Here is a 17,547-nt window from a genome sequence, read left to right as displayed (position 1 = left end):
ACTCAACCTCACCACGCATTCCCCTGAACTACCCCCAACAGAGGAGCTGACAGTCACACACACACACACACACACACACACACACACACACACACACACACACACACACACACACACACACACACACACACACACACACACACACACACACACACACACACACACACACACATCACAGGTGAACTCCAACCTGTTGTCTTGGCCACAGCTGGGCTGGATGAGGATGGGTCCATTCAGGCTCACTGTGTCAGACTGCTGTGTGATACCCACTTGTCTTCCAAAACCCCTTCAAGGCCTCGCTCTGGTACTTTGATGGTGTCTAGGTGTTTTCATTGGGCGTTCACTGACCCAGGGCAGGGACGTTTATCCAGTATGGAAAGCCCTTTTGCCGGCTCTGCTTGGCCCCCTCCTCTCATTCACCTTGGCCTGACTGGCCCCTGACATGTCCTTTGAACCTGATTGAACCAGCAGCACAATAGGCCACCCCTAATGTCCCCAATTAAACTCTCTCATTCAACACCTCCTCTACACCACTGCAGTATTTCAATCCACAGAGCAGTGCCGTGAAGACCATGAAACTTTCCATATTAGTATTACTTATATCATCTTTACTTTTCTTTGGCGTTATCTTTTTCTATTGATCTCTTTTGCGTTTCTCTATCTCTATTAGTGTGGTTTTCTAAAAGAAAATACCCTTCTTATCTAACTCTGTGTTGTATTCTCTGATATCCTTGATAAAAAATCAGTCCTTCTAACTTTCCCTCTAGCTTTGTGCAGAATAATGTATTTAATTTGTTGACTAGCTAGTCTAGAAGCTCGCTCTCATTCTTTCTAGCTCGTTCTCTCCAGTATCAAAAGTATCAAAAGTAAAAGTGAAAATAATTTCTAATTCCTTATATTAAGCAAACCAGACAGCATCATTTTCTTGTTTTTTATTTATTTACGGATAGCCATGTTCTTTTGATAAGTGTGTGAATTAGACCATTATCAATGTCCTGCTAAGTATTTGTGCGTACCTTTGGGTGTAAGGGAAAATGTATGGAATAAATATACATTAATTTCTTTAGGAATGTAGTGAAGTAAAAGTAAAAGTTGTCCGAAATATAAATAGAAAGTACAGATACCCCAAAAATCAACTTAAGTAGTACTTTCAAGTATTTTTACTTAAGTATTTTACACCACTGTTAATAAGGCTAGGGGTTCCTCGACAACAACCGCTGAAAAGGCAGAGCGCGAAATTCAAAAGCTTTACGAAAAAAGCACTCCATGCAATAATCTGAGTACGGTGCTCAGACACAAAAACAAGCCATACAGATACCCGCCATGTTGTGGAGTCAACAGAAGTCAGAAATAGCATTATAAACATTCACTTACATTTGATGATCTTAATCAGAATGCACTCATAGGAATCCCAGTTCCACAATAAATGTTTGTTTTGTTCGATAAAGTCCATCATTTATGTCCAAATACCTCATTTATGTTAGCGTGTTTAGTTAACAAACTCACAAGGCGCGGGCAAGTCCAGGCGAAAGTTCAGACGAAAAGTCCAAAAAGTTACATTACAGGTCGTAGAAACATGTCAAACGATGTATAGAATCAATCTTTAGGATCTTTTTAACATAAATCTTCAATAATGTTTCAACCGGAGAATTCCTTTGTCTTTAGAAAGGAAAAGGAACGCACCTACCTCTCACTGGCGCACGCGAGACTGAGCTCATGGCACTCTGCCAGACCTCTTACTCAATCAGCTCTTATTCTCTCCACCTTCACACTAGAAGCCTGAAACAAGGTTCTAAAGACTGTTGACATCTGTTGACCCCATTTGATAGGCAATGAGTTGAAAACCTACAAACCTCAGATTTCCCACTTACCTGTGCCTTTGGACCCAAAGTGCATCCTAATTGGTCCATCCTCTAACCCCTTGTCTGTCCTACTGGGGGCTTCCTTTGTGAACTCTATGGTAAAATGACCTCTGCCTCCTCCTCTCCTCCTCCTCTCCTCTCCTCTCATCTGGCTGTCTGCCAAATCTGTCTATTGTCATTTGTTCTCCACAAGCGCTTTTCCCACAGCCAGAAATCTAGAGAAAATCTGTGAGATTTTTTATCATACTAAATTTCATATTGTTTTGCATTCTACCCTCCTCACACAGCATAGGGGTGGAGAAAGAAGGGAAGAAGGGGGGCTGGGATTCTTAAACTCTGTCCCAAAGGCAGAGAGTTATTGAGAGGGAGAGGGACTGAAACAGGAAGCTCAGTGGGGAACGCACCTGGACGTTATTCACCCTAACCTGGCCTTCTTCTGTACTCTGTGAGCCTGCCTGCCTCAACTACTTTTTCTTTCTCTTTGCATCTGAGGGCTTAGCTCTGGGGTTGTTCCTCTCTTTATCTCTCTCACTCTCTCTGTTGTTGTTCATCTCTTTCCAATGTCTCTCTTAAAGCTTAAAGTGTTATTACCTAACTATATATGGTCTTGAAGGAGCCTCCTTGTGTTAACAGTCCCCAGCCACACTGCAGTGAGGGGACAACAGCAGCAAATCTCTTTTTGAAGAGTAGAATCTTGTCATCAGCATCACGCTCCCCCCTCTATTTTACTGTCTTGGCGAGATCTTTCTCCCTTATGGATTTCTATTTTCTTTCTCCTTCTAAACATTGGCTGTGATCTGTTTGAGTGCTCATGGTGCTTTGTGATTTACATGGTTTTGGCCCGGCATCAGGAGTAAAGGAGGGAGGCAGGGAGGGAAGCTGGCAGGAAGGGAGGGAGTGTGGGGTGTTTGCAGAGAGACCTGATACCCACTGTGGGCCTGCCTGCCTGCCTGCCTGGTGCCAGTGCCAGTTAAACACAGCCGTGCTGTTGGGTTTCACACCTTGTACCCATGGGAACAGCTCAACGCTGTAGAAGGTTTGCACTAGAGGTCTTCACGGGTCCAAAAAGTTGGACCTGTTTCGAAATAGATCTGTAGCTTTCCCACCCGACCTAATGTGCATAAATATACTGTATATATTTTTAAACATAGACCCGTTCCGAAAAAGGCCCATTGGAAAAACAGACCCAAACAGACACGTGCCGGTTCGGATCCAAGAGAGCAGTATCCACATTGGATGTAGTGATCCTAATATAATAGCCATGTCTAGAAAAACCAAAGTTCCCGAAGACTGGACCTAAAATTGTGTATAAACAATCAAACAAGAGATTTTTCAATGATTCCTACATCGAAGGCATCACTTGAAGCATTTATTAAACTGCTTCTTCCGGTTACTGATAGGCATGCATCCATCAAGAAACTGACTTTTAGAACTGCCAAATCCCCATGGATAGATGATGAATTGAAAAACTGTATGGCTGTCACGCCCTGGCCATAGAGAGGTTTCTATTCTCTATTTTGGTTAGGCCAGGGTGTGACTAGGGTGGGCATTCTAGTTTCTTTATTTCTATGTTGGTGTGGTTCCCAATCAGAGGCAGCTGTCTATCGTTGTCTCTGATTGGGGATCATATATAAGTTGTCCTTTTTCGTTTGGGTTTTGTGGGTAGTTGTTTTCTGTTAAGAGTCTGCACCTGACAGGACTGTTTCAGTTATCCCTTGTTGTTATTTTGTTCGAGTGTTTTTAGTATTACATTTATCATGAACACTTACCACGCTGCGTTTTGGTCCACTCCTTCATACGACGATCGTTACAATGGCTGAGAGGGATGAGACAAAGGGAATAGCAAATAAGTCTGACAACACAGCAGACTGGCAAACACACAGTAAATTGAGAAATCACCAAACTAAACAAAAAGAAGAAGAAACTATACTATGGAACAAAAATAAATGACATAAAGAATGATAGTAAAAATATATGGAGTACTTTAAATGAAATTCTAGGCAAAAAGAGAGCTTGGCTCCATCCTTCATGGAGGTAGATGTCTTGTTCATAACAAAAGTCTTTGATATTACCAAACTAGTAACATTTTTGCTGACAAGATTAGTAAACCTAGGTATGACATGTAAACAACAAATGCTGAGTGTTCATATTCATGCATAAAGGACCAAATAATGAAAGACAAGCGCTGTAGTTTTAAGTTCCACAAAGTGGGTGTCGAAGAGGTGAAAACATTGCTGCTGTCTATATATAAGTACAAACCACCTGGTACCAACACCTGGATGGTAAATTGCTAAACGTTGGTATCGGAATACATTTGGACTACATATTGTGTGTATGTATTGATATGTAGGCTATGTTTGATGTTTTAAATGTATGTATTTCAGTCCTGGACTAATACTATTCTGTACTATGTATTGTGTCATGTTTCATGTGGACCCCAGGAAGAGTAGCGGCTGATGGGGATCCTTAGAAATACCAAATACCCATTCATTTCTGAGAGTAGAAAGAAAGAGAGAAAGAAATCTCCCACCGGGCACTGCCAGCGCCATCAAATGACTGAAAATGGCCAAATGATCCACAGTTACTTGTCCTTAAAACCTGCCTAAAACAAATTACAAAAAAATATTTATTGTGTTTCGTTGTGTAGGATATTCAAAACTTTATAGCCTATTGTTTTATTCATTTTTACTTTCCTAAAACAATAATTGTTCACCTCACGGTTCAGCTGTCAGAGATTTGAGCACTAAATGCATCAGGGCACTACATACATATAGGCCTATAGGCTTAGGCGTCTCCACTCTACAGTAAATGTATATATTTTATAAATATAATGCTTAGGCGTCTCCACTCTACAGTATATTTAGATATTTTATAAATATAATGCTTAGGCATCTCCACTCTACAGTATGTTTATATATTTTATAAATATAATGCTTATATTTAGATATTTTATAAATATAATGCTATGGCATCTCTACTCTACAGTATATTTATATATTTTATAAATATAATGCTTAGGCATCTCTACTCTACAGTATATTTATATATTTTATAAATATAATGCTTAGGCGTCTCCACTCTACAGTAAATGTATATATTTTATAAATATAATGCTTAGGCGTCTCCACTCTACAGTATATTTAGATATTTTATAAATATAATGCTTAGGCATCTCCACTCTACAGTATGTTTATATATTTTATAAATATAATGCTTATATTTAGATATTTTATAAATATAATGCTTAGGCGGCTCTACTCTACAGTATATTTATATATTTTATAAATATAATGCTTAGGCATCTCCACTCTACAGTATATTTATATATTTTATAAATATAATGCTTAGGCATCTCTACTCTACAGTATATTTATATATTTTAGAAATATAATGCTTAGGCGGCTCTACTCTACAGTATATTTATATATTTTAGAAATATAATGCTTAGGCGGCTCTACTCTACAGTATATTTATATATTTTAGAAATATAATGCTTAGGCGGCTCTACTCTACAGTATATTTATATATTTTAGAAATATAATGCTTAGGCCTATCCTTAGAGACCGAGAGAAATATAGACATATTCCGGCGCCATGTTCCTGACACCGACATGCATTTATACTTGTCAGATAGGCTACTATTGCTATAGAGATATAGGCGTACAGAAGGATAAGCATTATTGTTAGATTAAAGTCTGGTAGGCCTAAAACCTTCTTCCTCAGCTCAAGTTCAACTGTCGGAGTCAGTTGAAACACTGGTGCGCATTGCCTTCATAAGCCTGCAGTAGTCAAACCTAATAATAGCCATACCACACCAAACCTTCACAAACGTTTCTTAACTTTATTAGTGTAATACCAAAAGTAGACCTAAGTCAAGTCATACAAGCAAGTTATTATATTGCAGCATTGAATTAAGTTTTGCATCTCGCCCTCTTTGGTTTTTCCTTTTTATGGTTTTGAGTGCGAGTAGCCCCAGGCCTACCAGTAATTCTGTTATATTGCGGCAACATAACATGAACATAACATGAACAAAGAAAATGGCATTAGACACATGTACCTTGTGCTGGGGACAATAAAAGTCCACTAGAATGTGCAGTTTTGTCACACAACCCAATGCCACAAGTTTTGAGGGAGAGGGCAATTGGCATCCTGACGGCAGAAATGTTCACCAGAGCTGTTGCCAGAGAATTTTATGTTCATTACGCTACCGTAAGCGTGTGATATCCAATTGGTAGTTACGAACTTGTCTCATCGCTGCAACTCCCCAACGGACTCGGGAGAGGCGAAGGTCGAGAGTCATGCGTCCTCCGGAAACATGCCAAGCCGTGCTGCTTCTTAACACACTGCTCGCTTAACCCGAAAGCCAGCTGCACCAATGTGTCGGAGGAAACACTGTCCAACTGACAACCGAAGTCAGATTGCAGGCACCCGACCTTTCACAAGGAGTCGCTAGAGAATGATGAGCCAAGAAAATCCCACCGGCCAAACCCTCCCCTAACTCGGATGACACTGGGCCAAGCATACGCCACCCAAGGGGCTCCCAGTAATGGTTGGCTGTGACAGAGTCTGGTATCGAACCTGAGGCTGTAGTGACGCCTCAGCAGTACAATACAGTGCCTTAGACCGCTGCGCCAGTTGGGAGGCCGTTTTAGAGAATTTGGCAGTATGTCCAATCGGCCTCACAACCGCAGACCACGTGTGACCACGTGTAACCACGCCAGCCCAGGACCTCCACATCCGGCTTCTTCACCTGTGGGATCGTCTGAGACCAGCCACCCAGACAGCTAATGAAACTGTGGGTTTGCACATCTGAAGAATTTCTGCACAAACTGTCAGAAACAGTCTCAGAGAAGCTCATCTGTGTGCTTGATGTCCTCACCAGGGTCTTGATCTGACTGCAGTTCGGCGTTGTAACCTACTTCAGTTGGCAAATGGCCACTGGCACGCTGGAGAAGTGTCCTCCTCATGAATGAATCCCAGTTTCAACTGTACCGGGCAGATGGCAGACACCGTGTATGGCATTGTGTGGGCAAGCAGTTTGCCGATGTCAATGTTGTGAACTTGGTGCTCCATGGTGGCGGTGGGGTTAGGGTATGAGCAGGCATGAGCTACGTACAATGAAAACAATTACATTTTATCAAAGGCAATTGGAATGCACAGAGATACTGTGAGATGTTGAGGCCCATTGTTATGCCATTAGTCCACCACAATTGCCTCATGTTTCAGCATTATAATGCATGTCCCGATGTTGCAAGGATCTGTACATGATTCCTGGAAGCTGAAAATGTCCCATTTCTTCCATGGCCTGCATACTCATCAGACATGTCAACCATTGAGCATGTTTGGGATGCTCTGGATCGACGTGTACGACAGCGTTTCCAGTTCCCACCAATATCCAGCAACTTCGCACAGCCATTGAAGAGGAGTGGGACAACATTCCACAGGCCACGTTTCCTAAACGTTTCCACTTCACAATAACAGCACTTACAGTTGACCAGGGCATCTCTAGCATGGCAGAACTTTGACGAACTGACTTGTTGGAAAGGTGGCATCCTAAGACTGTGCCATGTTGAAAGTCCCTGTGCTCTTCAGTACGGGCCATTCTACTGCCAATGTTTGTCTATGGAGATTGCATGGCTGTGTGCTTGGTTTTATACACCTGTCAGCAATGGGTGTGGCTGAAATAGCCGAATCCACTAATTTGAAGGGATGTCCACATACTTGCTGCACGAAATCTAAGGAAGTCTCTAGATTTACTCGTCTGAAGTAGAATGTCTTATGATGAACTGTAGACACACTATTTGCCAAGAGAGTTTCCATCTATACTTTTCATGGCTGTCTATTTACCACCACAGATGGATTTTGGCACTAAGACCGCACTCAGTCAGCTGTATAAGGAAATAAGCAAACAGGAAACCATTCACCCAGAGGCGGCGTTCCCAGTGGCCGGAGGCTTTAATACAGGGAAACTTAAATCAGTTTTACCTAATATCTATCAACATGTTAAATGCGCAAAAAGAGGGGGAAAAATTATAGATTACCCGTACTCCACACACAGAGACACGTACAAAGCTCTCCCTCGCCCTCCATTTGGTAAATCTGACCACAATTCTATCCTCCTGATTCCTGCTTACCAGGAAAAATTAAAGCAGAAAGCACCAACAGTCTATAAAAAAGTGGTCAGATGAAGCAGATGCTAGACTACAGGACTGTTTTGCTATCACAGAATGGAATATGTTCTGGGATTCTTCCGATTGCATTGAGGAGTACACCACATCAGTCACTGGCTTTATCAATAAGTGCATCGAGGACATCATCCTCACAGTGACTGTACGTACCTACCCCAACCAGAAGCCATGGATTACAGGCAACATTCGCCCTGAGCTAAAGGCTAGAGCTGCCGCTTTCAAGATGCGGGACTCTAACCCGGAAGCTTATAAGAAATCCTGCTATGCCCTCCGACGAACCATCAAACAGGCAACGCACCAATACAGGGCTAAGATTGAATTGTACAACACCGGCTCCGATGCTCGTCTTATGTGGCAGGGCTTGCAAACTATAACACACTACAAATGGGAAGCACAGTCGCGAGCTGCCCAGTGACACGAGCCTACCAGACGAGCTAAATCACTTCTATGCTTGCTTCGAGGCAAGCAACACAGAAGCATGCATGAAAGCATCAGCTGTTCAGGACGACTGTGTGATCACGCTCTCTGTAGCCGAAGCCGAAGTGAGTAAGACCTTTAAACAGGTCAACATTCACAAGGCCGCGAGGTCATACGGATTACCAGGACGTGTGCTCCAGGCATGTGCTGACCAACTGGCAGGTGTCTTCACTGACATTTTCAACATGACGCAATCTCTGTTGCACTCCACACTGCCCTTTCCCACCTGGACATAAGGAACACCTATGTGAGAGTGCTATTCATTGACTTCAGCTCAGTGTTCAACACCATAGTACCCTCAAAGCTCATCACTAAGCTAAGGAATCTACTAAACACCTCCCTCTGCAACTGGATCCTAGACTTCATGACGGGCCACCCCCAGGTGGTGAGGGTAGGTAGCAACACATCTGTCACGTTGATCCTAAACACTGGTGCCCCTCAGGGGTGCATGCTTAGTCCCCTCCTGTACTCCCTGTTCACCCATGACTGCACGGCCAGGCACGACTCCAACACCATCATTAAGTTTGCAGATGACACAACAGTGGTAGGCCTGATCACTGACAACGATGAGACAACCTATAGGGAGGAGGTCAGAGACCTGGCCGGGTTGTGCCAGGATAACAACATATCCCTCAACGTAACCAAGACTAAGGAGATGATTGTGGACTACAAGAAAAGGAGGACCGAGCATCGCCCCCATTCTCATCGACGGGGCTGTAGTGGAGCAGGTTGAGAGCTTCAAGTTCCTTGGTGTCCACATCACCAACAAACTAGAATGATCCAAACACACCAAGATAGTCATGAAGAGGGCACAACAAAGCCTATTCCCCCTCAGGAAACAAAAAATATTTGGCTGGGTCCTCAGATCCTCAAAAGGTTTTACAGCTGCAACATCGAGAGCATGGTTGCATCACTGCCTGGTACGGCAACTGCTCGGCCTCTGACCGCAAGGCACTACAGAGGGTAGTGCGTATGGCCCAGTACATCACTAGGGATAAGCTACCTGCCATCCAGGAACCTCTACACCAGGCGGTGTCAGAGGAAGGCCCTAAAAATTGTCAAAGACCCCAGCCACCCCAGTCATAGACTGTTCTCTCTACTACCGGAGAGCAAGCGGTACCGGAGCACCAAATCTAGGACCAAAGGCTTCTCAACAATTCAACCCCCAAGCCATAAGACTCCTGAACAGGTAATCAAACGGTTACCCAGACTATTTGCATTGTGTGTCCCCCCAACCCCTCTTTTACGTTGTTGCTACTCTCTGTTTATAATATATGCATAGTCACTTTAACTATACATTCATGTACATACTACCTCAATTAGCCCGACTAGACACATTGGCTACCCGGACTATCTGCATTGTGTCCCGCCACCGACCACCCGCCAACCCCTATTTGACGCTACTGCTACTCTCTCTTTATCATATATGCATTGTCACTTTAACCATACCTACAATTGGCCTGACTCACTAGTGCCTGTATAGAGCCTCGCTACTGTATATAGCCTCGCCACTGTTATATCTTTTTACTCTGTTTTTTTTTTTCTTTTTTTTTCTTTACTTTGTCTATTGTTCACCTAATACCTATTTTTTACTTAGAAATTGCACTGTTGGTTAGGGCCTGTAAGTAAGCATGTCACTGTTTTACCTGCTGTATTCGGCGCATGTGACAAATAAACTTTGATTTGATTTGATTTGCATTGGACCTTTAACCCTACCTGACCACAGCTCTGTCGAGACTGAATGGTACTACTGTGTGACTTCACCTGGCTTCGGGAAGGTGGAGGCTCTAACAGTATTAAATAGGGAAAAGTGACAGTAGCTGTTGTCGTGGTCTGTGTCAGGTGGATCAGTGTTTCCCCTAGGATTTTTTTCAGCAGCGGTGGCAGAGTTAGCAGGGTTGGGCGTTTTCCTGGGGCATACGTCTCTATAGCTACACAGTAGATGGTGCGCCACTGACTCTGCTTAAAACATATTGGAAAACCTCTGGGTGGATGAATAAGAAGCAAGAGTTTAGCACTAGCATCCAGAAGTATGTTAGTTAGACGAAAAACATGTAAAGAAAGACTTCATTGTTCTGCTTGTGCTAATTCACCATGAAAGAGATCATTGTGTTTGCACAATTACGCATATTAAGTGTGTAGGTGGGAGGAAGACCTGTGCTCACGCATGGCCACTAGGAGCTGCCAATAGTGTCCTGCTGCATCCCACCTCCCCTCCTCTGTCTTCTAACGCCAATAAGGAAGTTGCATTTAGGATTTTATGCCCTTGGAAATTGCTCAAATAGTTCAAACTGGTTCCCTATATCATACAGCCCTAGTAGGGGCTTGTGTACGGACACCACAGCATGTGTGGATTGTTACTGTGAGCTGTTGGCATTGTCCAGCAGTGTACACACACACACAGTCTCACACACATTCAGTACAGTCATTGGTTGAAACATTGTGACTCCAGTGTTACTGTATCACATCTATTCAGCCCTAGCCATATGAGGGTAATCAGGGTATTTGTGCACTTCATTGTTAATAAAGGACTGCTAACACATGTTTTGTGGAATAGCCTCCGTACGTTCCTCATACATTACATTTCTCTAAGTGCCACTCCATGTTTCCTTGATTTATGGTTGTTGGGATGGCTGAAGAGGAAAAAAATATGATTTAATCCATTTTAGATTAAGGCTGTAACGTAACAAAATCTGGAAAAAGTGAAGGGTTCTGAATCCTTTCCGAATGCACTGTAGGACATGTTTAACGAATACCATGGAGAGGTTTTCCCCTTTATTTCTGAGTATTGTTTCCCTTGTTAGCATTTTCTTCCGACCAATAATGCAGTGATTGAAACCATCCCATAGCTCCTCTCCAAATCCGACTCAGATATCTATTCTACACGGCACAGCCCAGGGAAACAGATCTAGTCCTGGTTGACTAACATGGACAAGAGCTGGTCCAGGCTAACTGATACACTACTGCACTGACTCCCTGTTCTTTGTCCTTGGCTGCAAATGGTTCAAAAGAGGTCCGAAAACCAAGAGCTTCGCTAGTAGTGAGAGCTTCAGAAGTAGTGAGAGTAAGTATACAAAGCCTTTATAGAGACTATATAAAAACTTGAGGTAAATGTGTATAACTTATTCTTAAAAGACACATTTTGACTAATGAGGGCTCCAGCATCTGGTGTTGACCTGTGACCTCTGGGTAAGCTGTTTTCCTGGCAGGTCATCCCGCTCCCAGCCTTTCCAGCTGTGCAAAGCAATTCCTGATAACGTATTACGAAAGGAGTCGTCTTGGAAAAGGAGTGGGCCTATGACCTACTATTAGCCTGTGTTTGAAAACTCACTCTATTCTCTGTGTGAGACCCTGCCCCCTCTGGTCCCCCTCAGTGACTCTGCCTCTTCTGAGACCCAGGCGGGAAAAAGCCAGCGGATGTGTATTGATAGGGGAAAGACCGCAATATAAACACAGCCTACAATGCACTCCCGCAAGTGTCACGGCTGATTGAACTCATGTAAACACCATAAGGACTTTGAAAAGAAAGAGGGCAGAGAATGAGAAAAGAGATTCAAATCCCAGAGTAGACGGCTTACTGAGTGCGAGGGCACGGCTAATTTCCCTTTGTGTGTGTGTGTGTGTGTGTGTGTGTGTGTGTGTGTGTGTGTGTGTGTGTGTGTGTGTGTGTGTGTGTGTGTGTGTGTGTGTGTGTGTGTGTGTGTGTGTGTGTGTGTGTGTGTGTGTGTGTGTGTGTGTGTGTGTGTGTGTGTGTGTGTATGTGTGTGTCTGTGTGTCTGTCTGTGTGTGTGTGTGTCTGTGTGTGTGTTTGAGAGAGGGAGAGAGAGATTGCAGGGTGTGTGTGTTTTTATCAGATAATGATATGACCACCTGTGGCTTGTATTTTTTTTTGTACAGGTGTGGAGCCAATAGTGTGTTTCTCTTACCCTTTGTCTTGTTGAATTTGAGTGTGCATGCTGAACCTGCTCTGTGTCCCACTTTCTCCCTCTCTCTCCCTCTCTTTCTCTCTCTCTTCCTCTTTCCTCTCTCTCAGGAACTGGTGTCCCCATACGGTCACTAAGACGGTGACATGCCAGGTGCAGAATGGGACAACCCTGCAGCGTGTCTACCAGACATGTCGCTGGCCACAGGGATGCACAGGGGGCAGGTGAGTCTGGGACCTCTTATCCAAAACACTGCATGTCAAAACCTCACCAAACACACCCGACATCTACACCTTGATGAATGAGCCACAAGATCAGAGGAACTGTTTCCTCCTTACACTGTTTGTGATGTTGGCCTGTGTGTGTTCCCCAGCTACCGGACAGTGGTCAGACCCTCCTATAAGGTGGTGTACCGTACCATCAACTCTCTGGAGTGGAAGTGCTGTCCAGGCTACAGCGGCACGGCCTGTGAAGAAGGTAAGAGGGCAACAGAGGTCAACATCTTCTGGGATTTATGCACTTACAGATTTCTCTGTTCTTCTCCAGCTGAGCACATCTCTGTACTTCTCTGTACATCTCTGTACTTCTCTGTACTTCTCTGTACATCTCTGTACTTCTCTGTACTTCTCTGTACATCTCTGTACTTCTCTGTACTTCTCTGTACATCTCTGTGCTTCTCTGTACTTCTCTGTACATCTCTGTACATCTCTGTACATCTCTGTACATCTCTGTACTTCTCTGTACTTCTCTGTACATCTCTGTACTTCTCTGTACATCTCTGTGCTTCTCTGTACTTCTCTGTACATCTCTGTACATCTCTGTACTTCTCTGTACATCTCTGTACTTCTCTAGTTTCTGGTCCCTGTAGTGCCTTTCTCTCCTCTCTCTGCATCTCCCTCCCCCCTCAATGCTCACAACTGAAAACACATGAATGTGAACAGAACAATGAGGACATGAGATTTTGGTGCGAGGAGAGAGAGAGACCAGAGGAGGTGATGGTGATTAAGGGCTGAGGTAGTGAATCCTAGGCATGTGATATGTAGTCCTGGAGCCTGGTTCTGACGCAGCTCTGAGCGGGGGCCAGCCCATCAGCCATGTTGTGGTCGGAGAAACCATGAAGACCAGACGGCTGCCAGGACTGCCTTAGCTCTCCCCCACTTCCTCCTTCTTTCCACTCTCACTTCCCCTTCTCACTCTCTCTCGTATGGTTCACTTTCTCACTCTCAAGTTTGATATCTCTCTCATTTCTCTCTTTTTTTGTCATCCCTTTCTTCCTGTCTGTAAGTTATCTTTTCTCACTTATCTCAAGTTCAATAATGTATCTTTGTCTTCGTTCCATTCCCCATTTCAACATATCTCTCTATCTCTATTTTCCTCGGTGTTATCCAGTATCCCCAGTTCCTCACTGTTAGCCTCTTAGGGGTTCCTCAAAGCTAATAAATGAGTAACATGGATAAACACTAGGATATCCCTCTGTTTGCCTGCATATCAATACACTCACTCGCCAGTGGTCTAGAGAAACCTCACATCAGCATTTTAGGGCAGAGCCAACAGCCCCCAGTTTATTCATCTTTTAGGTTTTTTAAGTGTCCAACTTGACTGTAATTGAATTGCATAAGGTCAATTATTTTGTATGGTTTTGCGTTTTATGGTCCATCTGCAAGTATGGTTTCATCCCCTTAAAATGCCAACACTCTGTTATTGCTATTCTGATCCTTTCAACTCCAGTAACTCCCCCTGCCTACACTCCACACACACTTCTCCTCACACCACTCACCCAGAACAGAGCCTAATAATTTCCCTTGGCGCTGGCTGGCCCCCTGTCTGGTGTAGAGGGTGGAGTGACTGTTTGCCCCAGGACCCAGGGCTGATTACAATAACCCTTTACTGTGATAAAACGTTGAGGTCTCAGTGGTGTTGACATGGGACTACTGTTTCCCTCACCAGCCAGCCCACTCCTCCCAGGTGAGCTAACAGTCTCTCTGGGGGGCTCACCTGCTGAAGGGTGCTTTAATAGGGCCTCATTTGGGAGAAATTACCCCACTTTTCCCACCAGCAACCCCTTTACACATGTGCCTAGGGCTGTGGTGGTCACGAAATATAGTCAGCTGGTGAATGTCAAGCAAATAACTGTCAGTCTCACGGTAATTGACCGTTAATTAACATAACACATTTATCATCTCCTGGCTTCCACACAGTGGCCTACAAGCCACTGAAGCAGACTTTTGGAACATCTACATTTTGAAAAGTCTAATAAATCCATATAATATAGCCTACACCTTCACAAGAAATCCATTCTTTATTTTAGACAGTTCAAAAGAAGCATGATATGAAGAAAATGTAGTCTATTTCAGAAGAACAAAATAGCATACTCTGAGATGTCCTTATGTTAGGTCCTTATCTGGCTATGCCATATGGCTTTGGGCTATACTAGTTAATTTAGCAGACAAGATTTGCTTAGAATCTTGTGGCATTATTTGATATTATTTTATAGTATGAAGAATACAATTGAACAAAGCTGAATAAGATATAAAGGATATTTTCTCCAAAATATTTGAGGGAGTGCGCACATGCAGCTATTCTGGGTTGAGTGGTTAACGAAGATATGCTTCTATATGCTTAATTTCTAGTTATTAATGTAATTTTATTTGTTCTACATACGTTGGGCTATTTGTTTTGATTTTCAATACACTGTAATGCTGCGTGATGCGACTCTAATGATTATTTGAAAAAAGTTGCTTGAAGGGCATGTGCTCTGCTTTGTTTTTATGCGCAGGCTGTACACACTCAGTCTCTCATTCACAATTTGGCAAGCACTTGATAATGCCTCGGATTTCACAGCGGCATCCCCTATGTGTGGATGTAATGCACCCTACAAAAATCCATGCTTTTTTAAGGCCAATGGCTGCGGTGCCTGGGCCCGGAGTGCTGCATTGTGCCCTTCTCCCTGAGTGCTGCACGCTCTGAAGCACCTCTCACTCACATGGCTCTCCATCCGTCTTTCTCACAGGCTACAAGTGAAGACAGGCACATCAGGGATGCAACTGCATGCGTCCTTATCCAATTCCGAGGTGCATATTGAAGATATTGGAAGAACTGTCCACATTTACTTTTCGTCAGCCGACAAGATAAGTAGGCCTAATGAACAGCAAAAGCACTAGCCTATGTCAATCTACAATCCCCCAAAGTACAAAAGTCAACCCATTCTTTTCTGTGCGAGAAATAAAAATTCCAAACATAGTCTGGAACAGTTGTGGGATGCGATGGATCCCAAATGAATACCACTAGCATCAAAAATACTTTTTTATGCAATGTGGCTGACACAATATCAGAACGTTTAGCTTGAAATGTTGATAAACTATTTCTTCACATTATAAGCGCAGCAATGCGTACATGGCAGAAGGCTATAAGCGCAAATGTTCCATTAGCGGGAAAACACTATTATCAAAAGTGACCACAAATGTGATTATGCATATAATGCTTTTATTATAAAGGTGCATTTTTATTGTGAAAATGATCTTCCCCAAACTTGAAACTCAAGTGCTGCTTATATAAATCAAATCAAATCAAATTCAAATCAATTTTTATTTGTCACATACACATGGTTAGCAGATGTTAATGCGAGTGTAGCGAAATGCTTGTGCTTCTAGTTCCGACAATGCAGTAATAACCAACAAGTAATCTAACTAACAATTCCAAAACTACTGTCTTATACACAGTGTAAGGGGATAAAGAATATGTACATAAGGATATATGAATGAGTGATGGTACAGAGCAGCATAGGCAGGATACAGTAGATGGTATCGAGTACAGTATATACATGAGGTGAGTATGTAAACAAAGTGGCATAGTTAAAGTGGCTAGTGATACATGTATTACATAAGGATGCAGTAGATGATATAGAGTACAGTATATACGTATGCATATGAGATGAATAATGTAGGGTAAGTAACATTATATAAGGTAGCATTGTTTAAAGTGGCTAGTGATATATTTACATCATTTCCCATCAATTCCCCTTATTAAAGTGGCTGGAGTTGAGTCAGTGTCAGTGTCAGTGTGTTGGCAGCAGCCACTCAATGGCCTTGAGATAGAAGCTGTTTTTCAGTCTCTCGGTCCCAGCTTTGATGCACCTGTACTGACCTCGCCTTCTGGATGATAGTGAGGTGAACAGGCAGTGGCTCGGGTGGTTGATGTCCTTGATGATCTTTATGGCCTTCCTGTAACATCGGGTGGTGTAGGTGTCCTGGAGGGCAGGTAGTTTGCCCCCGGTGATGGGTTGTGCAGACCTCACTACCCTCTGGAGAGCCTTACGGTTGTGGGCGGAGCAGTTGCCGTACCAGGCGGTGATACAGCCCGCCAGGATGCTCTCGATTGTGCATCTGTAGAAGTTTGTGAGTGCTTTTGGTGACAAACCGAATTTCTTCAGCCTCCTGAGGTTGAAGAGGCGCTGCTGCGCCTTCTTCACGATGCTGTCTGTGTGAGTGGACCAATTCAGTTTGTCTGTGATGTGTATGCCGAGGAACTTAAAACTTGCTACCCTCTCCACGACTGTTACATCGATGTGGATAGGGGGGTGTTCCCTCTGCTATTTCCTGAAGTCCACAATCATCTCCTTAGTTTTGTTGACGTTGAGTGTGAGGTTATTTTCCTGACACCACACTCCGAGGGCCCTCACCTCCTCCCTGTAGGCCGTCTCGTCGTTGTTGGTAATCAAGCCTACCAAATCAAATCAAATCAAATTGATTTATATAGCCCTTCGTACATCAGCTGATATCTCAAAGTGCTGTACAGAAACCCAGCCTAAAACCCCAAACAGCAAGCAATGCAGGTGTAGAAGCACGGACGACCACTGTTGTGTCGTCCGCAAACTTGATGATTGAGTTGGAGGCGTGCGTGGCCACGCAGTCGTGGGTGAACAGGGAGTACAGGAGAGGGCTCAGAACGCACCCTTGTGGGGCCCCAGTGTTGAGGATCAGCGGGGTGGAGATGTTGTTGCCTACCCTCACCACCTGTGGGCGGCCCGTCAGGAAGTCCAGTACCCAGTTGCACAGGGCGGGGTCGAGACCCAGGGTCTCGAGCTTGATGACGAGCTTGG

At 43.7% G+C, this 17,547-nt stretch overlaps 1 protein-coding gene across 2 annotated transcripts in view; it reads left to right on the top strand.

Moving 5' to 3' along the window:
- LOC139390178 (EMI domain-containing protein 1-like) overlaps positions 1-17,547 on the top strand; it is a 100,178-nt gene that overhangs the window by 5,540 nt on the left and 77,091 nt on the right. For both annotated transcript variants that reach the window (XM_071137423.1, XM_071137424.1), the window contains exons 2-3: positions 12,560-12,673; positions 12,823-12,926. In XM_071137423.1, coding sequence (XP_070993524.1) covers positions 12,560-12,673; positions 12,823-12,926 — 218 coding nt within the window. The remainder of the gene's footprint in view (positions 1-12,559; positions 12,674-12,822; positions 12,927-17,547) is intronic.

The sequence above is a fragment of the Oncorhynchus clarkii genome, chromosome 30, assembly GCF_045791955.1.
Source record: "Oncorhynchus clarkii lewisi isolate Uvic-CL-2024 chromosome 30, UVic_Ocla_1.0, whole genome shotgun sequence".
Taxonomy (NCBI): Eukaryota; Metazoa; Chordata; class Actinopteri; order Salmoniformes; family Salmonidae; genus Oncorhynchus; species Oncorhynchus clarkii.
Note: the sequence above shows the minus strand (reverse complement) of the source record. Positions and strands in the feature narration are given on the sequence as shown.